Raw genomic sequence first — 27,854 nt, 5'->3', positions numbered from 1 at the left:
TCAAAAATCAAATTCAAAATTAATAATGGATAATGACTAGATATAATCTGAACTTTTGAATGCATACATTTTTTGAAAAAATTGGATTTTGAAAAATTATGTTGTTTGTGTATGAACTTCAAGAGAAATTTTAAGGAAAATATTAAGTTTAGTAATTTGTGTATATCTTGTTATGTAATGCATATTTTCGCGATCTGACGGCAGAAATCGAATCAGCGGATCCTGAAGAATCAGATTACGCGGAAAAATAGGTTTTGAACGCTTAGATAGGGCTAAAATGATGTTTTATGAGGTGTGGTGTATAAATATAGTTTTTGCGATAATATGGCATGAGATCAGAATATGAAGTGAGTATATATGTGTTTTTTTCACTGGTTTATATGTTGAGATAGCTCAGTAGAGTCTGTAAAATAGTTCAGTACATGCTATAAGTTAGATAAAGCACAAAAAAATATGAAATAAATATTAATTAGGAAAAAATATAATGTAAAGATTGTATGTAAAGATACTTATATAGTATTTAAAATTTATTAAAACAAGAGTGCATATTACACTCTTGTCGGTCAAACTTTTGCAATCACATTCTGATTGCAACAAATTGTCTCATTCTGGAGACATGCAGTGGCAATGTCTCCCTGAATGACACATTGTGACCGACAGGAGTGCATATTACACTCTTGTCGGTCAAACTTTTGCAATCACATTCTGATTGCAACAAATTGTCTCATTCTGAGAGACATGCAGTGGCAATGTCTCCCTGAATGACACATTGTGACCGACAGGAGTGCATATTACACCCTTGTCGGTCAAACTTTTGCAATCAAGTTATGATTGCAACATTGTCTCATTCTGGGAGACATGCAGTGGCAATGTCTCCCTGAATGACACATTGTGACCGACAGGAGTGCATATTACACTCTTGTCGGTCAAACTTTTGCAATCACATTCTGATTGCAACAAATTGTCTCATTCTGAGAGACATGCAGTGGCAATGTCTCCCTGAATGACACATTGTGACCGACAGGAGTGCATATTACACTCTTGTCGGTCAAACTTTTGCAATCACATTCTGATTGCAACAAATTGTCTCATTCTGAGAGACATGCAGTGGCAATGTCTCCCTGAATGACACATTGTGACCGACAGGAGTGCATATTACACCTTGTCGGTCAAACGCATCATTCTGATTGCGGAACATTGTCCATTCTGGGAGACATGCAGTGGCAATGTCTCCCTGAATGACACATTGTGACCGACAGGAGTGCATATTACACTCTTGTCGGTCAAACTTTTGCAATCACATTCTGATTGCAACAAATTGTCTCATTCTGGAGACATGCAGTGGCAATGTCTCCCTGAATGACACATTGTGACCGACAGGAGTGCATATTACACTCTTGTCGGTCAAACTTTTGCAATCACATTCTGATTGCAACAAATTGTCTCATTCTGGAGACATGCAGTGGCAATGTCTCCCTGAATGACACATTGTGACCGACAGGAGTGCATATTACACCTTGTCGGTCAAACTTTTGCATCAAGTTCTGATTGCGGAACAGTGTGCCATCTGGGAGACATGCAGTGGCAATGTCTCCCTGAATGACACATTGTGACCGACAGGAGTGCATATTACACTCTTGTCGGTCAAACTTTTGCAATCACATTCTGATTGCAACAAATTGTCTCATTCTGAGACATGCAGTGGCAATGTCTCCCTGAATGACACATTGTGACCGACAGGAGTGCATATTACACCTTGTCGGTCAAACTTTTGCATCACAGTTATGAATGCAACAGTGTCCATCTGGGAGACATGCAGTGGCAATGTCTCCCTGAATGACACATTGTGACCGACAAGAGTGTAATATGCACTCCTGTCGGTCAAACTTTTGCAATCACATTCTGATTGCAACAAATTGTCTCATTCTGAGAGACATGCAGTGGCAATGTCTCCCTGAATGACACATTGTGACCGACAGGAGTGCATATTACACTCTTGTCGGTCAAACTTTTGCAATCACATTCTGATTGCAACAAATTGTCTCATTCTGAGAGACATGCAGTGGTAATGTCTCCCTGAATGACACATTGTGACCGACAGGAGTGCATATTACACTCTTGTCGGTCAAACTTTTGCAATCACATTCTGATTGCAACAAATTGTCTCATTCTGAGAGACATGCAGTGGCAATGTCTCCCTGAATGACACATTGTGACCGACAGGAGTGCATATTACACTCTTGTCGGTCAAACTTTTGCAATCACATTCTGATTGCAACAAATTGTCTCATTCTGAGAGACATGCAGTGGCAATGTCTCCCTGAATGACACATTGTGACCGACAGGAGTGCATATTACACTCTTGTCGGTCAAAATACCGCTATCTGAACCCAATTCCGGAACAGTACCCCATTTTGCGATTAATCCAATGGGAATCACTTCCAACATTAGAACTTTATAGGTGGATCCCACTAATTTATTAAATTGTTCGATCTATTCCTGCATACTACTTTCAAATTAAGAAAGTTCTTGTCTAATGCATGAATATTTTCATACGCATTGCATCAATGATCTAACAATTTAAAGCTCGCTAACAACCTAAAGCAAAAAACAAAATGATCTGCTAACTATGCAGACAGCTCAAGCGCACCAAGGGGAGGCGTTTTTCTGAATTGGGCGATCTTCGTGAGATCTCAGGAGGCGAAGATTCGGAACCCAACCGGCTTCAAGCTGTAACATCTTGCTAGCAGGCAATACATTTTTAAACCGCCTCTAACCGTTCATCTCGACCACATTATCGGCATTCATATATATATTTGAATATTAAGACAAATAAAACCATTTGTTTGATCGAAATTGAGTAATTTATTGTTAAAATAAAAAAAAATAAGAAAAAAGTTTGTCATTTTCTTTGATATTTATATATTTGAAATCTACCTTATAAATATATCATTAATTTTATCACATTTTCATATTATGAGTATCAAATGCGAAAATCAAAAAAAATACTGTCCTGATTCGAACTCAATCCATTTAATCTTGGCATACAGACCATCCCATTATGCCAAAAAGATTATTGTTTGTTTTCTTAATAATAATATAAGATCGCTTATTTTTTATTTTGCTTCTCTTAAAATTTAGCATTTTATATCACCAATCATTAATCTTCTTAAGTAAGATTTATATTTTCACTTTATAATTTGTTCTAATCGAATATTTTTTTATTCAAAAATTTTAACCCTATTTTTTGATAATAAATGTACCACCACATTTTCTACCTATATTTGATAAATGTCAAACATATTTTTACTTAATTTCCTTTAATTTTTTTTATATTTTTTTTTATTCAGTCTCAATTTCATATTACTTTATATATTCTGGATATAAATTCCATAACTATATCATTGCATTTAAAAATATGGCTCAAATATGATTCTTTATAGGATTTTTTTGTAATACGCCAAAAAATCACGACTTCTAGCCTTCTCATTATGTGCATTATTCCTATAAACCGTCTTAGCCCCTGAATATATAGTTGCAAATTAGATAAACAATATAGCGCCAAATAAATTATTTATGATTATCGACAACGCATAGCCATTCTGTTCTAACCATTAGGCAAAATACCCCGACAAGCCAAAAAAAGCACAACTCATGATCGTGCCAGACATCAATAATCTTTTGACGTGATTTGTGCCAAACTCTCAAGAAAATCAATAGTTGGCATTTATTCCTAATATGTTATTATAATGCATCATAGAGAACAAAAAATAATACCACATCAAAATAAAATAAGGCTGATTTCATCTCAAACTTTTAATTTTAACAAAGACACATATTGAAATATCATCACCACATATGGTAGAATATTGCCATATAATTGACATTTGACTTTTACACAAGCTCAAAATCAGCATCCCCATAGGATATTAGGTTTTCGAGAAAACAACACGGGATAAAAGTACACATATATATCTATCTAATTTCATAAAATCAAGTTGCTATATTTATCTGGAATGGTAAGATCCAACAAACAAGTGTGATTTGGTGTCACTTTTTTGTCCAATAACAAAAATTTAAGGGTATTTCTGTTTTGCCAAATTAAGGATGCGCTCACGCCCTATGACATGGCCTTCAATTCGTATGTTTAAGGCTAATTTTCAATGGCACTTCACACCAGTTGTCAGATGGGTGTAAGTACGGTCTTAATTTTTTTTAGTTCATAATTTTTTGACTTTTTATAGATTACTGTGATTGACGATAGCGGATTGTGGAAAAATTGTTGGTACCGAATTGCAGTATAATAAGAAAAATTGTTGGTATCAAATTGTTCGCAAACGCCATTGTACACAGCGGATAGTTAAGATTTATAGAGATTTTGAGTTGACCTGATATGGTTATGATCTGTTAATTCAATTCTAGAATATTAAATCTCAAATCACCATAAAAATATATTGTATAAGTCAGAATCATTGTATATTTAAAAACTACATCATGAGTGAATATATATACAGAGTTTGTTAAATCTAAGAACTAAATTTAAATTATTCCGGGTTTTAATCTATGCATTTATGCTAATATTCTGGAATATTTTTATTTTCCAGGATCTGTCTATCATACATATGCAATAAAACGAAAATAACTGATTGCCGTTATGAAAAAAAAATTCAAAGAAGAAGGGGAAAAAATCAATGACTGTTAAGTTTGTAGTTCCGGAGCGATTCACTAAACTTGTTGCTGATATACAAAATGGCGACCCCTTCGATTTTATTGATCATTTAAATGTTTTTTATGATATTAATTTTCAAGATCCAAATACAGGAGACTCTCTTCTTCATTCCTGCATAAATTACTGCAATTATCCAGCATTAGTTGAGCTCATCAGCAGAAAAGCAGACGTAAATATTAAAAATAAGCAAGAATTAACACCTTTACACATCGCAATTTGGAAAGGATTTCTTCATCTTGCAGCACCATTACTTAAAGCTGGTGCTAATCAGGATGCTGCAGATAGTGGAGGTCGTGTTCCATTATATTTCGCTGTCGAACGTGGTGATATCCGTTCTATGCGTTTATTACTTGATTTCCATGCGGATCCGAACGTAGTTGTAGGAAAACGCAGTCTTCTTGCAATTGCTTCTCGTAAAGGCTATCCAGAAGCTATCAAACTTTTGCTAGATTCTGGAGCTATCTTCAATCGTGGCCAATCACATCCACTTATTGAAGTTTTAGTCAGTGGTAACAGAGAAGCATTTGCAGTTCTTGTTCATGAGCGTGAACACGAACTGCCTTATTTAATTATAGATAATAAGCCATTTATTACAATAGCTATTAAAGAAAAGACAATGCTTTTACCAGTTATTGCTGCTATCATCAAGAAATATACAGAAGAAGCAATCGCAAACGGAGATAATAAAGTTACGCCATTTCCACCACCAGATCTTACAGGACCAGAGAAAACACGTCTTGAAAAGGCTCTTAAGGTTACTGACTCTCTTATTCCAATAGATACTGTTAACGAAAAAGTTAAAAAACTCAAATCTCCTTGGAGTGCAAGAGGCATCGATGAATTCGAGTGTCTTGAAGCATCATATGCTGGTGGTGATACAGTTTATGGTGAATTTGAAATTCCTGGCGGTCAACTCATCGGAAATTATATTCCAGATGATGAGAGCAACCATAACTATCAATTAGATCCGGCTCTTGATGACCAATCAGTGCGGAGAGATTATTTCGATGAAAATAAAGTTGATGATAGCGAAAACGGTCAAAAAGTTCCTCAAACACCTAAATCTACCTAAATTTCTATGTTCAAGATTATAAATAAAATTTAACAAAATGTAACTTACTATACAAACCTCTTTTTATCATTAATCTTTTAGATGATAAATTTATGATTTGAAAATTTTAGTAAGTATTGTTTACAAGCATTGTATTCACTGAAAATCTCAAAAGAAAACATTAAAATTGTTAAAAAAAGAAAAAATTTAAATTTCATTAAAAAAATATCCAAATTTGTATATGAATTATAGTATAATTTGTCCACTTTCATAAAAATTAAAAGATTTTTAGTTGTAGAAAGCTTATTAAAACTCATAAAAAAGAAATTGAAAAATAAAAATGATAAATATTTTTATTCATGTTATATATTTGATTGCAAGTCTTCCAACAATTGTTCTAATTTCTTATATGATTCAAGGGTAGCGAAGTTATCTTCGTATTTTCTGAGAATTACTTTAAGTCTTGTAATTGCAGTCTTTTCCTTTCCATTTTCTTTTCTTGTAGCAGCAGCAACATATTTCTCGACTGCCTTTGACAATCTGTTGAACACAGTTTCATCCATAATCTTCTCATCGCCTTCAAGAGCTTTGATAACATTAGCTCTCATTTCAAGTTCTGATTTGAAATCTTCCATTGCAGCAGCGATATCAGCGTAAATTGTCCAGAAATCGAATCCGCAATCAGCATTTTGAGAAATCTTTTCCATGGCGTTGATTACTCTTTTCATGTCTCCTTTCTCTTTCAAAACGAAGTTGATTACTTCGTAAATCAAAGGAGTATTGCACCATTTCCTTTCAACTCTCGAAACTTCTTCAATTCCTGTGATTGCGTCATTAACTTTTCCAGCATTGATAGAAATAACGATGAAGTTTTCCCAGATCTTGATGTTTTCTCTCTGGAATCTTACAGCTTGTGTAATTGCCTTGTGAGCTTCATCATTCTTTCCAATTGTTGAGAAACAAATTGCCAAGTTCGAGAAACACTCGGAATCATCACCTTTTTGAGAAATAACTTCTTGGAAAGAAGAAATTGCTTTCTCAAAGTTTTCTAATCTCATGAAACAGCAGCCAAGAGAATGCCAACATTGAGGGAACAATGGATTGATCTTCAAAGCGATTTCATAATGTTCTGCAGCCTTTTGATAATCTTTGTCTGCGAGATAGAAATCAGCAAGAGATCTTTGTGCTCTTGAATAGTGTTGTCTTGAAAGTTTCCATGCTTCTTCAAGTAATGATTTGTCCTTCTTCAATTCACCGAGAATTGTAAGTACTTGTGGTGTTGGTTTCTCGTTCTTGAGGACATCAATACCCATGTCATTGTCTTTGGCAATTACACAGCAAATTGCGAGTTCATCCCACATCTTGTTATCGATAAAGATCTGAGCAGCTGTTCTGGCAGCACCGATATTCATCATTTGGAGACCCATTTCACGCTTAACTTCCCACAAAGGTGGATGTTCGAGCATGAAAAATTCAGAAAGACGATCGGAAACAGAAACTTCGTCTTTTGCAAAATCATCGATGATAGACTGCAACTGGAGAGCTGCACGTGGTTGGAGGGAGTGTTCGTGCTGCTCGAGCCTGCTCTTATCGAATAAGGCTGCTGTTGCGAAGGAATACTTTGGTTCGAGTTGCAAAATTGTTGTTAAAATTGGCATGGCTTTTTCATCACGAATTTCATCACCAAGATTGCGTTCTGTGATTGCGCGGGCTTCTTGGATAAGGAATGCCATCTCTTCTGTTGTCAATGATGGAATTGAGAACTCTTCATCCATGTTTGGTCGATCTAATAAATTTGCATCTTCTTCAAGGGCAACTTCACGTTTGTAGCGTGTCATTGATGTTATACTGTTACCTTGAGCCTTAACAGAATCATCTCTGATCGATTGGCAGCTCTGAACTTCAAGAATGAATTGTGATTTGGATTCTTGTTGGAATTTTGTCTTCTTACCGAGCTTACCTGTAAGTTTGAACTCGAATTTGATCGTTTCTCTGTACTTGTCAAGCTCTTCGAAGAATTTTTGATAGTTATGGAACAAACGGTGTGCTATTGGGAGTTCAATGCCTGAAGCATTTGGTAAAACAAGATATTTAAGAATTGGTGTTGGATTTGGTAAGCAACGTTGAAGAATCATCGCTGCACGAGCAATCCAAATTTTTGGTGCATCGAATTTCTGTGTAAATTTGTAAGCAATCCAAATGAGTTCTATGAGTTTAGCTTGTGTTGATATCATTTCGCCATCGACATTGATGTCATCAATATAATCAGCAGGCAAATATGAACTGATTTTGCTCAAAAGTTGCTCATCAAGCTTATCTTTGATTGATGGTCCTGTAAAGTTCTCAACAATGAACAAATATAGAGCATCAATGGCAAAATAGATTCCATGTTCTTGATTCTGTTGGGAGCATGGATCCTTAAAAAGGCTGAACACGATGTCATGTGGTATTTCGTTGAAGTATGCAACTGGATCGTTCTCAATCCTTGTCACTGCCTGTTGTGAAATCTCCATTTATGACCAAATTCTTCAGGGTCACAATTAAAATCTTCAAAAATTTTTGCTTTATAGTTGAGATAAATAGAATGTTTAGTTGTATATGAATAAAAATCTCTAATAAACTTAGCGATTTTTGCTTCCGTATTCCAAAGTGGGCTTTGAATCTCCGGAACAAATATAAATTGGAGGGTTTGTTATTTCTTGGATTAATATATTGAGCTATTTAGTCGTAAACCAAAAGGTTAACCCGACTAGAACATAGTCTGGTTAGGAGATTGGGACAAAGTTGCAATTCGGCACTTTTTGTAAAAAAATGGGGTCATACTCATAATGAATAGAAACTTATAGCCAAGTCTTGATATCATGCAGGGAGAATATACATAGATAAGCAATTATATTTTATAGTAGTAGTATTCAGAAATTCTTACAATTTACAATACAATTTTCAAAAATGGATAAAGACTTATAGCCAAGTCTTGATATCATGCAGGGAGACTCTCTACAAATACAAAAATTGATTATCATAAGGAAATACAAATTTATCAATTTCATGTGAAAATTACATAAATTTGTTCTCCAATAAATAGCAATAATACTTTGAATGTTATATTAAGTAATATAGCTTCAGGTAAATAAGCTTACACTTCAAAAATATACTGTTTATTCATTAATTTTAAAAAAAGTCCAAATTATCTAATCTTGCTTACTCTTCCTTTAAACTTCTTTGTGCCCAATTTAATATTGCCTTCAAAGATGGAATAAGGACATTAGGTTCAATCCTTCGGCTTTCGACAATTTCCAAAATGTGTTGAATTAATTTCAAACATTCATCGTGTTTTGAAGCTCTTTGCTCAACAATCTGATTACCTGCCCTTGTAAGAATTCTTACTGCTCTATCTTCATTCAAAACATTAGCGACTTGAAACTTAATAATCGCATTTGGAATCACAACAGTGATGAGAGTTATGACGATATAAAAAAATATTTTATTATACTCATTCGAAATTAAAAATAATAAAATTTATATATATTAATTTCATTAAATCAAGGTTAAAAATCTCACCGGAAAAATAACCTCAGTGTGATAAATTTATCACCGGAAAAATTTACAATAAGGTTAATACCGAAAATATCGAAAAATCAACATTTAAGGTTAATTTAAGAGTATGCACTTTTGTCACCTACTCGTCTGGTTAGAAATTTTCGTGAAATTCATCATCAGTAGTAGTATATGACGGGTTTTGTGACTTTTTTTGTTACATCTATATATAGACGATACATTAAAATATATTTATTTATAAATCATTTAAAAAATTAACATTAATTTTAAAATAATTTATTTTTTCATCTTTTATAAAAGAAGCTATATATAGATGATGTCAGATATTCCGCGATTAATTAAACATTGTTTAAATCCTGAATGGGTTAAACTTCAATTTAAAAATGAAGATTGTGAATTATTAAATGAGTATGAAAGCCAAAATAAGCTAATGAGGTATAAATATAATGATAAAGAATATTTAATTTCATGGAATCAATGGAGTCATAATCAAAGACCTCATAAACGAGAAGAAGAAATTGAAAATAATGAAATGGAAAATAAAAAAAAATAAACTTTAAAAATTCATGTCTTACATTTTTGAATGATTTATGAAATCAATTATTTGATTTATTCTTTCTTCAATCTCTTCTATTCTTTTTGTTAAATCATCTATTTTCATTAATGAGGTGATTCTTGATTGAGGAATAGATTTCAAACTAACCACCCCCTTTATTTTTGAAATTTTGAATCCATCAACTTTAAACATTTTATTCAATTTACACGTTGTCAATTCTTCAAATAATTTTTTATTGTTAGCATAATAGTCATTAAATTCTTCAACAGATGAAAAAATTTTTATTTCAGTAATTGGTTTAACAACATTTATTTTTTGTTGAACATTTTCACTTTCATTTATTTCTTCCTCCTCTGTTTCATTTATTTTTAAAATCGGTTTCATTTATCATTAAATAAAAATTAGAATATAAGTGATGAAATATATTTTTTAATTAATATTAAATCAGAAATGGCGGCAGGATTCTTTAAAAAATTATGGGATGGAATTAAGAAAGCTGCAGGTTGGGTTCATAAAAATATTATTAAACCCGTTGCAAACTTTTTGGCACCAGTAGCGAAAACGGCAGGAACTATCATAGGTGGAGTATTAGGTACTAAAGCAGGTAATCCGGCAATGGGAGCACAAGCAGGTAACGCAATTGGTGGAATTGCTGAAGGAATACTTAATAAAATAGGAGGTAAATAGTTGAAAAATAAATATTATTTTTATCTTAGTATCGGTTGAAGTCTTTGATAAACTTTTTCTCCTTTATTTAATATTTCTCTTATTGGGGCGGCTTTTGGCGTTATTGATTCAGCAATGTCACTAATTGCTTCTTTATTCTTAAATATCCAATTTGCTCCTTTCTTCATTGTTTCCCAAACTTTATGCGCTCCTCTTTTTACTCTATCCCATAATTTCTTAAATATACCTGCAGCCATAGTTGATTATTTCATTAAAATTAAAAATTCATTTTCATCTTTTAATTTTGATTTTTTATTTAATAATAAATGACGACTAACTATTTGGTGCCAAACACTAAACCGATTAATGGAAATGTGTTTCATTCATTCGAAAAGATAAATGAAATATTCGCAAAGAATGACGGTAGAAGATATTATAGAGAACTTGAAAGTTCATGCTATGACTCTGATGCTCCATATTTTGATGAAAACAAATCATTTAAGAATTACAAATCCGGCTCATGATGTGAATCAATTAGGTGACACATATATTAAACGCAAGGTTAAAGCTACGTTAATTTCAAATAAAGCTTTCACATGTGATGACGCTTTTAAATGTATGCGTTTATTCGTTGGTTACAAATCATCAAATCAAAGCTTTAAACAATTAGAAGTAGAAACCGAAAGAGGTGATGCTGGTTATCTTCAAATGGATTGCGCGTGAATCTTTCGCATTTGCAACATATAAACCAAAATCAGAAAGGAAAGTTAAAAAGTTTGTTCATTCGTTATATAATAATGTTCAAAAATATGATAACTCAGTATGTGGTAAATATATTGACCCTTCAGAAGTTTTCAAGAAGCAAATGAAGAAGTTGAATGTCACTTTTGATATGATTATTCCGGTAAATGATTTGTTAGCATTTCAGGCGTTCGATGATTATCCTAAATCATTTGGTGAAATCATTCTTAAATATTATGTTTCAGGGATACTTTTAGTATTTTGTCAGGTTGACCCGTTAAGAGTTGCTGATTTAAAATTACGTTTATGAAAAGATAACTGATGAAAATTATGAAAAGATTTGAATCATGTTTATAAATATGATCGCAAATTCCAACAAATTGGACTTCCTACCAAATTAATTACAAGCTTAGCCGCTACATCTGCTGACGCAACAGTTGATAGTGTTATTATTTCATGCACAAAGATGGAAGTTTTTAGAGGATAAATGCATTACACCAGGATACGGTTTAATTGAAGAATCAGTATTAAGCAATACCACGTTTATTCAGTAAGGAAGATCCATTCATGATTCCAGCTCAACATATTGACGTTCGTGTCACTAAATGGAGGTTGCATCACTCCTGAAGTATTAGCTCGGATTTCTCATACGCTCTTCATAATGTTACAGATGTTGTGTTAACATTTCCGAAGAATGCAATGCAAAGAACAGTTTTAGAAAATCCAATGCTTCGAGGTCTTCAGGTCACTATAGATTCCAGAAACTTCCCCGATCAAGCGATGACCACAGTGGGCGACATATTCTTTACAGTATGCTTCAAGCTTCTGATTTAGATGGAGTGAATGAATGCACAGAAGAATACGAGACTCATTAACTAGACCACTGAATGATGATGATGGCAAGCCATTAGCTAGAACATGGAAAGACCAAACTTCATTCTTATGCACTATTCCAGTTCAACGTGATGGAGCGGGTTATATTCTTTGATGATTAGAAACTTTCAACTCACAAGTTACAGTACAAGTGAAAGCTTATCCAATCATTCAGGGTGAAAATGACACTTACTGTTCAAAGGTGACAAATCCTCCTCATTTGGTTTTACTAGGACTACATATTGGACATGGACACGGACGAAGGTTTGAAATATTCCAACAGTGTACACCACCACAGTATAGAAGTTCATATGATGAAATATTGATGAATAGAAATGTTTAAAATTATAAATTTATTTTTGATTAAATGGATTTCAATTCATCACCCTTATGAAGAATTAGCGGGAGTATATAATACATACGTAGATGATATGATTAATGAAGCCATTGAGTGATAATAGAAATGCTCTATCTAAGGAAAAATTAATGAAAATTCCATATTCTGAATGTTACTTAAATTCAATCACTGCAGCAATTGGTAAACAAAATAAAGGTAAAACATTAACGATATTAAAACAAATTATCATTATTGCTAACACTTCCCTATTCACATGTGTTATTTATATCAACCGTTCAGGTTCACCTTCAGATGATACATTTGAGTCTTTAAAGCATTTAATCAAAATTCCAATTATTTATTTATCACAAGAAGAAGCAGAAGATTATTTAAAAAACTTTTTTAATGTATAAAGAATTATATAATACAATCAAGAAGCAAGGATTAGAGGATAAATTATTGATAAACAACGGTATGAATTATTTGAAACACTTTCTATTTCAAATTTTGATAGAGAATTTTTGCATTCACTCATTTTTCTAGATGATGCCGTGAAATCAAAACTAATAACTAATGAGAATCATATTTAATCAGTTATTAACTCAATGTCGACACATTCAGTGTTCATTCTTCATGCTGTTCAATACTTCAAAGCATTAAGCACAAACATTAAATCAAATCTATCAACACTTTTCATTTCAGTGGGTTAGTCGTCAACAGTTGAACGTTATGCTTTATCAAGTGAATTTACCAATGAGCATTAATGAACTTTACACACAATATCAACAATTAGGAGAACATGGAAAATAATAGTTGATTTAAATAAAGGAGGTGTTAAATTTGATTAACTTTTTATAATTAATTTTTATTTTTTTTTTTATAATTAAACATGACAGAAATTGCAAATCTTCTACAGGTTCCATTAAAACAAGGGACAAAACAAAAAGGGTCCATATAATAGAACTATGAAAGTTCTGATGGAATGAAAGAATTAGTCACATTGTTGCTGGTCTTCAAGGATGTTAAACAAATGAGAAACGTTTTAACATTACCAGAAGCTCAAGCATATGCCAAACGTCATGGTCCAAATTGGGAAGCACACGAAGCAGACATTACGGGTCCAAATGGAAACCTGATGGTATAAATGAAGTTTTCGTTACTGATGGTCAAGGTAATATTAAAGTCATAAATGGGTATAAATTAACAATGACGGATTATCCTAAACGTAAAGCATATAATGAACGTTATCCTATGCAATTTGATGAAAATGGAAAAGCTGTTAAACAATACATTGGAGAAGGTGAACATGGTCCAATTAATTCATACCGTTAATCCATATTCTTATTTCAATGAAGAATTAATGCTATTGAAGAGGGACAGATGGATTACACGATATGTTAATCAGTTTGATGGTCAATATGCAATTTGAGACCTGAAATTCCAGCTAAGAAATTCTTTAAAGTTGCTTTATTCGATCCAGTGTTCAATGAACAGAAAGAAGCAATGAAAGCAGAATTTAAACCAATTCAAGTGGCAAGAATTTCTTCATCTTCACTTTCAGAAGCGTTCAAGGAATTGATAAAGAAACCACTTTATTCTCAACAAGGTTATAACTTTGATTTAATTAAAGAAAGTGATAGACGTAAATTAGAAAAATCAGATGGTTTTAGATGCATGTAATGAAATGATTAAAGATATTTAAATGATAAAATAAGACTGGAAGAAACTCAAAGCAATATCAATAACATAATTGGTGTAGTTACAAAGAAAGTATAAGCAAACAATGATGAACCTTGGGATATTACCGTACAACTAATAAACTTTAAATATATTTTTCTTTTTTTATTCAATTATAAATGAGAAAGACGTTTCACTAGTCAAAAGAACACTAAGCAAAGCAGAGATTACGGTTGTTATAACGTAAATGATGATAAATCACGAATTATTCAAAATGTTAAAGTTAATGTTAGCCCCGAATTAACAAGGTCAGCAACTCAACCAAATTTATTAACTCGTGACTTACCAAGAAAGAGGAGGAGCAAAATAAAGAAATGAAGACCCAATCATTTTATCTGAACCTGGTAAAGAACCCGTTGAAATTCCCACTTATCCAACAATACCCCCACCTCTTTCATAACATCGAAACCCAGGAATCTACGATTCCAGTCGCAATGCGCCATATAAAGTAGACATTAATTCTGAATTATGAAAATTTACCGTGATATAATAATTATAATTATGATTCATAATAAATTTAATTGACCAATCCGGTTTAATTATTTTACCTTATAATCATTAATTCACATTATCGCCATTCTTTGTGATGTTCAAGATTCGGATGTTAAGATTCAATTTTTCATAGATGATGAGGTTTCATGCTGCGGAACAGTTGCAAAAATAATCCTATAAAGGATATTAGCACAATTAAGATAACAAAGAATGGAACAACAACTGAACTTCATTTTAACATATAATGATATTTTAATAAAATAGTTGATGATATAAAATATCACTTGAAAAATTCTTTGTTAAGGCTTTTAATATTCAAGCATTAACATTATCGAATAATAATCTTTGAATCATAATCAATAATAATTGACCTTTCACAGTTTCTATCGTTTGTTTTATTTCTTTTTGTTCCCCACTATCCGGATCGGTCATTGTAATTGTTTTTTTATAGTATCAGCTTTATCTTTAACTCAATCTTTTTTCCATCGGGATTTTAAACCAAAATTCCAAAAATTCGATATTGTCAATCTGTTCATATTTTAATCTATCAATTACATTTTTAATACATCTGAAAATCTTATGAAATGGTCATTATATGGATTTGATTGAACTAAATTTGAATGAAGTGAAATATAACCCGATGATGAATATGACATCGACTCATATTTTCTGAAAACACTAAAATTTATAACATGAATGAATTTCTTATTCGTTGAATTTATGAATTCTTGAGGTAATCTTATTCTAGTTTTATTTATCACTGGAAAATAACGCTTTACCATATTTTTAATCGTAATAAAAATGTCAATTATCAATATTATTTCGATAATAACTGTGAATTAAATTTAACAGTTAGCGGAATTTATAATGTTACTCTCGTTTCTGTGAGTGGTAAATTTAATCCCATTCTTTTAGACCTTCAGATTATATATCATTTATTAAAGATGACATGAAAAAACGTATGATATGTATATAAATAATGTGATAGCGAAATGGGATATTAACACGATTTTAAGTTATTTAAATGAATCATTTATCGTATGGTATAAAGAAAATTTTAAATCAAAACCTGATAAACTTTTTGAACTTGATGAAATAAATAACCTTATTAAATTTCCGCTGAAAATTAAATTTTGTACTCCTCATCTTCGTTCATTGTTGGGGATATTAAATTTTGAAAAAGATGTTGGGGATGTTTTGTATTCTGACACTGGTTCCAATTTCATTTTAATCAAATGTGATAAAGTTAATACCCCAATGAGATTTTCACATCAAACATTAGACCCTAACTCTTACCCATCAATACAAAACATTTTATCCATCAACTTAAACATATTTTCTTTATCATATCCGTTTCAATTATCGGGAATTCATTTATTCTTCATTCAAAAGATTTATCAAATATTAAATTTAGAGTAACTGACCTATTGATTGTGATTTAGAATTCATGAATGAAATATTATGGCAATTTCAAATAGAAAAAATAGCTGATGAGATAACGGATTAAATATTTATTTTTTAATCATAATAAATGATTAAACAACAGCAACCACAACAACTTAAGGCACAGACCATTACATACGCCATATATGCATATAATTCAAAGACGGCAGAACAAACGCAAAGGTTGAAATATGGAGATTTGGAGATAGTATTGAAAAATGACCATTTCGAATTCGTTTGCAAAGGTGGTGCGGTGATATCAAATATAAAAGAAATTTTATTTATGAATTCAAAAATTAAAGGTATAACGGATGATATAACATCAATTCCACCAGAAGAACAAAGATATTACGCATTAAATGCATTTCCTAAAGTTTTGAAGATTGGAAGATTTAATTTAAATGAGGAATTCATAGAAGGTTTCCTAAATGACATAATGAAGAAAGCAGATAAGGAATATGTGGATAGTGAGTTAATGAAGAAAGCAGATAAGAACCATACACATACAAGTTTTACAACTGTTGCTATAGAAAGTATTGAAGGAACGGTTGAAGAAACTGGTGGGGATGCATTATATTGTAAACCTCCTAACTTTCCACAAGGTTTAACATCGGATGACGACATAACGACGATGAGAAACATTAGATGTAAAGATGTTTATGTCATGAAGGATGAACATAATATTAAATTCACTGCTCAAGATTTATATGACAAGAAAGCAGACAAAACAGAGCTTCAAACATTAAAGACAGAAATACTTCAAACATTAAAGACAGAAATACTTCAAACATTAAAGACAGAAATACTTCAAACATTATATCCTATAGGCTCTATTTATACGTCAATGAACTCTACCAGACCAGAAGTAGTACTCGGTTTTGGAACTTGGACTCAAATAGTCGGCAGGTTTTTGTATTGTGCAAACTCTTCAAAGGAAACAGGTGGAAGTAAAACGATTTCAGGTGAAAATTTACCTGCACATAGTCACTACATAGATTTAAGTACATCTCAAGCAGGTTGGCATAAGCATAGATATTGGGATTGGTCAGCAATGACAAAAGGTAAAGGATATGATGTTAAAGACAACGTTAAGTTTGCTATAAATTGTTACTGGAGTAACACTGAGGGAGGAGGAAACCATACACATCGCGTTTCGGGATATACGCAAACAACGGGACAAAGTAAAGACTACATGCCACCTTACATGACAGTTTACGCATGGTACCGTGTTTATTGAATGAACTAAATATATTTTATGTCTGTAATTAATTAGGTAATGAAGTAATGGATGAACTACAGAAATAAATGTTTACGTTAATGTTTACGTTAATGGTTTTGTTAATGTTTTCAGGTCATTCAATAATTAATTATTTTTGAAGAACTGAAGGTGTCACCATGTCACCATGTGTCACCAGGTCATTTAACTTTTCTGAAAAAATGTGACAACATGACATTTTGACAACATTTACGAAAATTTGATGCAGCCCAAAAATAAAGTTAGTTTTAAAATTATTTTTATTTTTTTTATTCCTATATAAATGACAGCAACAAACAACAACAACAACAACTATATCGTTTCTGATGAACAAGTTATTGATTCATTAGCTGAGGAATTAGTTGTGACAGAAACTAAAACCCTCAACGAAAGAATTGGTGAAAACAAGATTGATTTACATAACTACCTCAAACATGATGGAGGAAGAGGAAGGAAAACTGGTGTGGCTTTATTAGTAAATAAAATTTCAAATTTAACGATTATAGATGTTGATATCAATAAATCATACAATGATGAACTTAAAGAAACAGTTAGAAAAGATATTTTATCAAAACTTTCGGATAAAGATGTTATCGTTAAAACCGCATCAGGAGGTCTTCACATTTATTGCAACACTAATTTCTTCTATGCAGTTTCGAACAGAATGATTAAATGTTATTCCTGCAATGATTATGATATTGACATAATGACTTCTATGGATGATTCAAAGCGTTCATTAGTAGTTATGGCTGATTCAAGAGTTCGAAAGAATGCAACAGAACCAATCAATACATACTCATTCATTCGTGGAAGTTATGATTCAACATTAACTAGAACAGTGAATGATATATTAAATGATTTGAATATTAAGGTAAGAGTTGAACAGAAGAACGAAGAAATAAAGAGTATAATGAATGAAAACAAAGATGTAAACATTGACGATAAACTAGCTCAAAGCATAGTTGATGGCATCTGTGATTTTGAAGTACATAATGATGGTGGAAACATGAATTTAGAAAAAGAAATAACATTATTCACACTGTTTCAAGCAATTAATTCGTTACCTAATCATTTGATTAATGAAGCATACGATAACGTTTATAACTTCTGCAGCTTAACAGAAAATGCAAAAAGTAATTTTGAAAAAGCACGTAGTAGATATGCACATTTAATGACTTCTCCATTTGTTTTGGTGAAGATTCTAAAACTTTATCAAAAGGAATATTATGATGAATATGTTTTACCTTTATTACGTAAGCCAAAAATAACATTTGATATCAAACTTGATGACTCGTTTTTGATAACAGATATTAGACGCAAGGCTGAAAATCATCAGTATAAAAACAGTTCTGAAGTAATTGAGGATTTATCACGTGTAATCCGTTTTGTAGATTGTGGAAACAAATACTTCATTCAGAAAGATTACAACATACATGACAAAATGAATCAAATATCATTTGTTCTTCAGTCAAACATGAAAGAGTCACTCAAAATGATTAAATTATTTAAAGAAGAAGGTAAAACAATAACATCATGGGATGTACTACTAAATCAATTGTCTTCATTAACCGTTAAGGGTGTTTGCTTTAAATCTGATTCTCCAGATGTTTTCTCAACGTTTCAGGGTTATAAATACAACATTCTTGAAAAGCCTGATTACTCAAAAATTGAGATGTTTATGAATTTCATTAAAGAAGTCATTTGTGATAATAACGATGAAGTGTATAAATACCTTCTCGGCTGGATTGCATCAATGATTCAACATCCTGGAATCAAGAATGAAACAGCAATTATTTTGAAAGGACTTCAGGGAACAGGTAAAAACAGATTCACAGACATTATTTCTGAACTTCTCGCCGGTTATTCATGTAAAAACATTACTGAAATAGGTGAGCTAACGGGTAATTTCAACTCAGTAGTTGAAAATAAAATGTTTCTTGTACTTAATGAACTCAAGAATGTAGGTGAAGACAGACTCGCAAACTTCAACGCTTTGAAATCAATTATTACGGACAATGAGATTAGAATTAATGAAAAGAATCAACCCAGAAGAACTGCTCAGAATGTTGCAAACTTCATTTTCGTAACTAATAACGTTTACCCTGTCAAAATTGAAGTTGGAGACAGAAGATACGTAGTTTTAAGAGTTAATGGTAAATTCAAGGGTCAATTTGATTACTTCAAGAATTTGATGGATTCATGCACAAAGGAATTTTATGATAATTTACTGACGTATTTTATGCAATATGACCTTTCATCATTTAATGTACGAATCATACCGATGACTGAAGCCAAACAAGATTTAATTGAATTATCAACAAATCCTTTAGATGTATGGATAAATACACATTATGATGAATTGTGTGCAGGTATGACGTGTAAAAATGCTCTATTCTGCAAACCATCAGACATGAAAGACAAAAACTTTCAAATGAGTATTAAGGATAAATGTGATAGGAAACAGGTAAGAATAGACGGTAAACAAACATGGTGTTATGTTTTGAAAGAAGAAATGAAAGGATTATATAAACAGGTTGAACCAAACGATAATGAGGATTCATTTACTGACGATGAAATACCTGTAAATGAAGCTTTATAAAGTATGATTGGAATTTATTTTTGCCTTCCTCTTTTCGTACCTGTGTTGTCAAAATGTCATGTTGTCACATTTTTTCAGAAAAGTTAAATGACCTGGTGACACATGGTGACATGGTGACACCTTCAGTTCTTCAAAAATAAGTCATAACTGCCCTCCTCCTGTGATGTTGTCAAAATGTCATGTTGTCACATTTTTTCAGAAAAGTTAAATGACCTGGTGACACATGGTGACATGGTGACACCTTCAGTTCTTCAAAAATAATTAATTATTGAATGACCTGAAAACATTAACAAAACCATTAACGATAAAAATATATTTCCGACGCTGTTGTCAAAATGTCATGTTGTCACAAACTTTAGAACGGCATAATTTAAATTTTTATTTTTATCATAAATGAATACCCCACAAGCTCAAAATTTACCACGAATCATAACAAGGGAGGAAATGATAAAAATGATGCAAGAACATGTTAAAAATAACAAACCACTAAAATTGAGAAAATGTGGTTATGCAGTAATGATGGAAAGAGAGATGTTGTCAAAGAGGAATAAAAATTAAATTTGGATTGAGTTTAAAAATTCATCTTTATTAAATTCATCTCTTCCAACCAATTTATTTATTCTATTAAATTCTTTTATTTTTGCTTCACTCAGTTTAAGGATTGAACGGTAAGTTTCTAATTTTTCGATTATTTCTTTATCGTTTTCAGTTCCATTAGTTTTATGGGTATCAACCCCACCACATTGCGGCTTCTTTTTGTAATAGCATATTTTTGATTTAATTCTGTTTAGTTTCTTTTTATATTCATCGTCAGGACTCTGAATCTTAATTAAATCAGGACTCTTGACTGCTTTGTTGTCACTCGTTTCTTACGAAATAAAAAATTAAATATTATTTAAATATAATGGAGTAATAAAATAAATCGGAATTTCTATTAATTTATTGTTAACCTCAACTAATACATTACCGTTAATATATCTAACAAATTCAGCTATTGTATCAAATCTTCGTCTTCTTTTTGTCATTGATTTATCAGTTTTTCCATAATCGAGATGAATCAAAACTTTATCCCCTTGTTTAAAATTCATGAGCCCCAAATTAATTTGTTCACGTTTAACATCATTTAACCTTTCCATTTGCTTTCTAATATATTCCCATTCTTTTGAAATATCATTTTTCATTTCCACTGGTTTCATGTTTATAGTTCTATGCCATGTATTATTGTAATAATATACTAACTGCTGTATGATGGAGTCATGATTTCCATCCCAGTATATCTGACCATTAACCCCTAACGCATCTCTAAGAGTTCTCATTACCGCATCAACTATTTTATTATGAAACGTATATGGAGAGGATGAAAAGTAAAAATTAATTTGTGGGAAATAATGAGCCATAGCTGCCTGAAATCCTTTATCACCATCACCCCTGATATTATCTACTCTTTCATGATCTAGTAAGTATTGAATAGCTCTTCTTGTTTCCTGTTCTGTTTTCCCTTTCACTGGAATGCAATATAAATATCTAGTGTTAATGTTAATGGCAAATAAATAAGTAACTTTTCCTTTTGAATATTCCAGATGATCGATTTCGTATGAATATGGATATGGAGCAAATGAAGGTCGACTAAATTTTTCCTTTAATGGTTGAATTTTTGGGTCAATTGGTTTATTTAATATCTTGAAATCCTTTTTAAAATCTTTTTGCTTCTTTAATGTTTGAAATGGATATAATAAAGTGAATGATGAAGGATTAACTGAAGGAGGAGGTGGTACTACTGTTGGAGGTTTTGGTATTGCAAGTGGTTTAATTTTATCTGCTTTGATTTTGGATTTCATTCCCCCTTTCATTAATTCTGGATGTATTCTATTCATTTGTTTTAAATATGCTGTATATAAAGGTTTGATATACTTTCCCGCTTCGAGTATATGTTGAAGGATGAATTCCAAAAGTTGATCTTCATTTAAAAGTCGGGCTGAATATGGTTTAACTAATGAATCATAAATTAAAGCTTGTGCATCATTTATGGTCTGAAGGACCTGGGCGTTTTGCACCTTTAGCTGTTGAACATTTGCTACTTTCTCTTTTGGTGTTGTTTTCGGCTTTTTCTTCTTTTGTTTTTGTTCCTTTGGCTTTTGCGGCTCAGGATTATATAAATTATATAATTCATCAATATCTTCTTCTGTTAATACTTTATTTTTGAAATCTTTCAATTGTTTAAGTTGTGATTTAGTTTTTCCCTTTGTATATTCATTATTTTTAATTTTGTCTTTAATTTTAGAAATTATTTTATCATGATATTTCAAAATTTCATTTTTATAATACCGATAATAATATTCCATATCATCACCCGTTATAGTGTTATCATATTTTTGGAGATATGCTTTTAAATCGTAATAATTAAGAAAATTTTGATGAAATACTAAATCATCAATTAAAATTTCTAAATCTACGTTATCCATTTATATAAAAATAAAATAAATGTTTTAAGGGTGCCCACCTCTTTGAATCATAGTATCAAAACCATTATTTACATATTGAATCACATCATTAACGGTTCCTTTTGTCTCTTCTGCGGCATTTTATTAAAAATAAAATTTTAAATTCATGACTCAACCCCTACGTTTTTAAATTGTATTAAATAAATGGCATACAACACCCATTTTCACAACATACAGCCTTAGTGTGTGCTCCTGTTAATGCAGTCTTACCGATTGTTAAGCGAGTCATTGACCCGTTTTTAAGTTGTAAATTAATATTCTGACCATCAAATATCACTTTATCATTTATTATATCCAAATAATTTTTAGGTGTTAATTGTTTATTTTGTCGTAAACTAACTCCTTTCATTTTTTGCGCAATCTTTTTAAAATCACTTCCATCAATTGAACCGTTGAATGATGTATAACACTTGGGGCATAAAGCAACCATGTTATCACCTTGTTTCTCAATTGCTAAACCCAATAACTTCTTCTCATGTGCTTTTTCTTCAGCTTTATTCTTTAATTTAGGCTTAAATTTCTCATCAAAACAGAAGAAATCAAATGGTGCGAATTTGAAAATGTTTTTATCATAAAATTGTTTATCGGTTACAATCGCCTGAAATGCTTGAGTGTTAGGAAGACTTGGATCGCCAGCGATTGCCCAATAAGATGAATCAGTATCACCTTCAATGAAATGAAAACGATTAAGATTCATGCATTTATACATAAAATCATAAATGAAAACCAAATACCAGTATTTAGCATTATCTAAAGTGAAGAATGCCTCTTGTAAACATGTTTCACATCTATAAAATCTATCTTTGAGCATCACTTGATACGTATCCTCTCCTATTTCTCTTATGTTTTTAAACTTATTTGACATACATGCAACGCGTGCCTTCTGTGCATTCATTATTTTAGTCTTTGTGTAATTTTGTGTATTCATTGCATCGTAACCATATGATCCATTAAGCGAAATCTTGCAAAATAAACTTTTTCCTTTATTTCCTTCTAATTCAGCCTTTTGTCTTTCGTTCATAAATTCATTCGCAAATTCATTAAAACAAGTGTTTTTAGTAAATGTTAAAATTGATTGAATATCATCGATGATAAAATGAAATCTGTCGATTAGATACCAAAGATAATAAGAAGAAAATGGTTGATATTGGTTGTATGTTGATGCTAGCTGAGTTAATTTTCTTTGTTTCTGGTCAACTGGTAAATTGTTTGATTTCATGTAATTATACATAAAACTACCAATTGTTTTTTCATCTGTGATAATATCTAAGTTTCTTATTATCGGTAAAAAGTTTATGTAATCATTAATGTATTTTTCATCAATGTGACCCTTTACTTCAGCCACGAATAAAGTATTTTTCTTCTTAATTATTCCCAGTGCTTTTGCTTTCTTTGTTGCTGTATCACAAATGATAACACCATTCAATCTTCCCGGCATATACATTTTATGGTCAGTATATTGAATGAAATCATGAGGATTAGATGAAAATGATGAAGGATATAATGAATTAAAATCAACACCAACGAAATGAGTCATAATGTTGGTGGTGTCCTCATTTGATACAGTTTTAGTTTCTGGATTATATGAAAGTTTATTAATGTGTGTGATTCCTTTAAGATTTACTCTATGTTGAACATTTGATAAACCACCAGTAATTCCATTACGGAGAATGTGATAAGCTTCAACTGAATCTAAAGTCATTGGTAAATTATTTTTTAATGCGTAATTTCTTAAATTGATTCTTAAACGTTGAACATCTTCATCTTTATTTGATTTCACGACATTGCAATAACAACACATTAACTGACAATTTTCTTTGGTATGTGGTTTTTCATTATCGATTCTATCCAATGTTGGTTTATTTGCATATGTAAACGCTTTACCACACATTTTGCATTTAGATGAAAGGATTAAATCGTGATAGTATTGATAGTCATCCATTGAAACATTGTTTTTAGTATCCCTTTCTGCTTTTTCATCTTGTTTCTTATATGATTCAATTTTATATTTCCAATACTTTTTCGTTAATTCAAAACTTGATTCTATCGCTTCCTCAGGATATTTTTCATTAGGATTAAAGTCTTTATATGCTAACGCGTAACGAATCATTGATGCATTCGATGATAAAGAAAGATTATGAAGCATATCAATTTTATAAACAAATGTTTCTTCAATAATTTTATCAATTGGGTCAATCATAATTTCAACATCTTTATTGCAATAATGAATAAAATATTCTAATCTATTCTCAAAATTTTTAGCATCATTGAGATATATTTGATAATCACTATCTGATATAGTTTCTTGGGTTAATGCTGAATAAAATGAATCTTGAGTGAATGGTTCCACTTTATATAATTCTTCTTCGTAATTTTCCCACGTGATGAATTGATAAGGGAAAAAGGATTTAACACGTGATTTATTGTTTCCGAAATCTTGAGTGAATTGGTCTAATGTCCCACCCGCTATATAATTTCTGATGTCAATAAATCTCAATTCATATGGAACGTTTGTTTTCTTTACAATGATTTGCTTAAATTGTGAAGATGAACCCAGCATTGATTTTATTTTCCATTTTGCAGTGTTTAAATCACGAAGAATTAAATTTAAATCAAACTTCCCCGAATTAAAACCTATGATATTCACTTTATTAAATTCCTCATCTAGAAGTTCTTTAAATGCTTCCTTCTGTTTTTCATTTAATGTATGAGACAAAGTCCCTGCCGTTTGGTCTGAAAGACCTTCAGGACTCAAAGAGTCCGTTTGCGGCTTCATTAATTCATTGTATTGACTCATATTTGATTCAACAACTAATGAACAGGTTGAAAATAAAAACTCAATCCAATCAGAAATAAAAGAATCACTCGAAGTTAAGCAAAAATTCCTCGTATATGTTTTATCGTTTAATTTAACCGTTGATGATACCATGAATGGTTTTAAGTAAGCATTCAAAGTTGCACACTCAGAAAGTTGTAATTCTTCTTTAGTCTCTAATGTTTCGAAGTCAAAAGTAATATAATATCTTGTCGGTTGATAATATTCCTGCAAATTATGAGCTAATAACCACTGATATATCTTCTGTTTCGTAATATGTGGTGCATATGGTTGCTGTGTCTTTTGCAACTGAACGTCTTGAATTAATCTTCCATTATTTTCTTTACATTTCTCACAATGCTTTAAAAATCTTCTTTGGTTTTTCCTTTCTGGATCATCACGGATAGAATAAACTTCTTCTTTACAATATGGACAAACTTTATAGCCGGTGAGTGCTTCAACGTCTGTTATTCTGTCAGCGTGAAGTTTTCCACATGGACTCTGTGTTAATAAAATATTTACTGTTTCAAATTCTGGATCTATCATTATTGATTCCACTAATGGAAAGTCTACCTTATTTATGTCCACGTCTTCTGGTTGAGGATCACAATAATAGAAATCAATATTAACATTTAACATTCTCGCTAATCTCTCACTTTCTGATGAAATGTCAAACCCTTCATATGCATCTATTGCTTCATTTAAATAGCTTCTACGAGTTTTAGGATTAACACCATCAGGAATGTTATAGAAGCGTTTAAATAACCTTCTACCTTCGGCTCTTATTTGATTATCATTCATTTTAGCTGTTCCATTTTTATTCATTTATGTAAGAATAAAAATTAAAAAAATAAAAATAAAGTTTATTTTTTAAAGCCCATAAAATGAATTAAGAACACATAAATTTTTATCATCTGCGACGTGACGAATACATTTTAATTTACTCAAGAATGCGTACCCTGATACATTAAATCTAATTCCTGTCTTATTTAATTTCACAACTTTGAAAAGGAATGTATGAATAGCTATAAAATGATGAGAAGATGTTTTATGAGTTGCTTCCATTTTTTCTGAAATAAATGAATAAATATAATGTTTATAAGTTTTCATATCTTTTATGTTCTTAATAACGAATGGTATAGACCTTTCCACTTCGTCTTCCTTCGGTGCTGTTCTTTCATATGAAACATTATTGGTATCTTCAATAATGAAACCACAATCGCATAAAATTTTATATGTACCAATTGTTTCTTTTGATATTTTATCTAACAAATCAAAAACTTTATCAACACCTGTACATTTATTTAAATAATAATTTGTGTAAATATCATGGTCTTCTTTCTTAATCGTATTTGTTGCATATGTTACATTTTTCAGTGCTTTTTTGAATTTTTCAGAATCAAGAGGAGGTGAAAGTAATATACATGGATAATCTCCATCGTCAATAAACTGAAGCTTATGTTTACGAATAAATTTAGTACCTTCTTCTGAAAGTGTTTCGTCTATTTCACCATCTAATAAATTTTGTGTTGATTCTGAGACATAATTTTTATATCTTTCTTCATGAGATTTCTGAACTTCTGATTCTGAAGCTGGGATATTCATTAAACCCTCTACTTCATTTTCATTATATTTTTCAACTTCTCTTAATTCCTTAATTTTTTCATCTATTTCATCTCTTATTTTTTCCAGTCTTTCAATTTCATCATATTCATCATCTTTAATTCGTTCTTCATAATATTCAGGGAAAACATCAGGTTCTTTAGGTTTTTCTTCTTTAGATGTGGGATATAAGAAATTTATAACATCATCTTTATTCATTTTTCCATCATAATCAAATTCATTTAAAAACTCCGCGAATTTTTTACAATTTCTTAAATAATATTTATCAACCTCATAACCCGCCTCCTCTAATATATCCTTTATTTCCTCGTTTGTGAATCCTAAATTTTTAACATTGTTAGTTTTGACGCTCATTTCATTAAAAATAAAAATAAATCATTCAAAAATGTAAGACATGAATTTTTAAAGTTTATTTTTCATTCATGAAAATAATTATTTCTAATTTCTTTTACTCTCTCGTATATACTAGATTTAAAGAATTCAGAACATTTCCCATAATCTCCTAAATGTTTTCTTATCCCTAACGTGTGCCAGTTATTATATGAAACTGAATAAACTTTATCTTTATCTTTACACCTTTCATCACTTCCAATATATTTATATCTCAGTTTTGATTTAGCATTTTCATATTCATTAGCGTTTAATAATTCACAGTCTTCCTTTTTAAATAAATGTTTTATGTATTCAGGATTTAATACTCTACGTTTATATGCTCCTAACTTAGTTCTAAAGGTTTTTCTACAAAATTTAGGAATTCCATCCTCTTTAATGTCATCAATGATTTCCATTTCATTATTTTCAATTTCTTCTTCTCGTTTATGAGGTCTTTGATTATGACTCCATTGATTCCATGAAATTAAATATTCTTTATCATTATA

The 27,854-nt window shown here is 31.2% G+C and overlaps 6 protein-coding genes and 1 pseudogene across 7 annotated transcripts, besides 5 other annotated features; 4 read left to right on the top strand and 3 right to left on the bottom strand.

The window, feature by feature from the left end:
* Positions 1–4,681: 4,681 nt before the first annotated feature.
* Positions 4,682–5,840, top strand: TVAGG3_0950730 (spectrin binding; the record flags this gene model as incomplete). The annotated part of the gene is made up of 1 exon (XM_001313603.1): positions 4,692–5,801. One exon carries the CDS (start codon positions 4,692–4,694, stop codon positions 5,799–5,801), a length of 1,110 nt encoding a protein of 369 aa, XP_001313604.1.
* Positions 5,841–5,973: 133 nt separating this feature from the next.
* TVAGG3_0950720 (uncharacterized protein) lies at positions 5,974–8,293 on the bottom strand (the record flags this gene model as incomplete). Its single annotated transcript, XM_001313602.2, has 1 exon — positions 6,143–8,293. The coding sequence occupies one exon, from the start codon at positions 8,291–8,293 to the stop codon at positions 6,143–6,145; it is 2,151 nt and encodes a 716-aa protein (XP_001313603.1).
* Positions 8,294–8,549: 256 nt separating this feature from the next.
* Positions 8,550–9,251: a mobile genetic element.
* Positions 9,252–9,254: 3 nt separating this feature from the next.
* Positions 9,255–9,465: a mobile genetic element.
* An 879-nt stretch (positions 9,466–10,344) lies between these two features.
* On the top strand, positions 10,345–10,581 carry TVAGG3_0950690 (N-acetylmuramoyl-l-alanine amidase family; the record flags this gene model as incomplete). The annotated part of the gene is made up of 1 exon (XM_051253241.1): positions 10,345–10,581. The coding sequence occupies one exon, from the start codon at positions 10,345–10,347 to the stop codon at positions 10,579–10,581; it is 237 nt and encodes a 78-aa protein (XP_051078815.1).
* Positions 10,582–10,601: 20 nt separating this feature from the next.
* Positions 10,602–10,832, bottom strand: TVAGG3_0950680 (annotated as a pseudogene). The gene has a single exon. A coding segment is annotated over exon 1 (231 nt).
* Positions 10,833–12,666: 1,834 nt separating this feature from the next.
* Positions 12,667–22,499: a mobile genetic element.
* TVAGG3_0950670 (phage tail repeat-like family) lies at positions 16,272–17,420 on the top strand (the record flags this gene model as incomplete). Its single annotated transcript, XM_051253240.1, has 1 exon — positions 16,272–17,420. One exon carries the CDS (start codon positions 16,272–16,274, stop codon positions 17,418–17,420), a length of 1,149 nt encoding a protein of 382 aa, XP_051078814.1.
* Positions 17,722–20,037, top strand: TVAGG3_0950660 (uncharacterized protein; the record flags this gene model as incomplete). The annotated part of the gene is made up of 1 exon (XM_051253239.1): positions 17,722–20,037. The coding sequence occupies one exon, from the start codon at positions 17,722–17,724 to the stop codon at positions 20,035–20,037; it is 2,316 nt and encodes a 771-aa protein (XP_051078813.1).
* On the bottom strand, positions 20,922–22,499 carry TVAGG3_0950640 (integrase core domain containing protein family; the record flags this gene model as incomplete). Its single annotated transcript, XM_051253238.1, has 1 exon — positions 20,922–22,499. The coding sequence occupies one exon, from the start codon at positions 22,497–22,499 to the stop codon at positions 20,922–20,924; it is 1,578 nt and encodes a 525-aa protein (XP_051078812.1).
* Positions 22,500–25,179: 2,680 nt separating this feature from the next.
* Positions 25,180–25,366: a mobile genetic element.
* Positions 25,367–26,903: 1,537 nt separating this feature from the next.
* Positions 26,904–27,483: a mobile genetic element.
* Positions 27,484–27,854: the final 371 nt, after the last annotated feature.

This window comes from Trichomonas vaginalis, chromosome I (assembly GCF_026262505.1).
Source record: "Trichomonas vaginalis G3 chromosome I, whole genome shotgun sequence".
NCBI classification, from domain to species: Eukaryota; Parabasalia; order Trichomonadida; family Trichomonadidae; genus Trichomonas; species Trichomonas vaginalis.
This window is presented reverse-complemented; position numbering and strand designations above follow the sequence as displayed.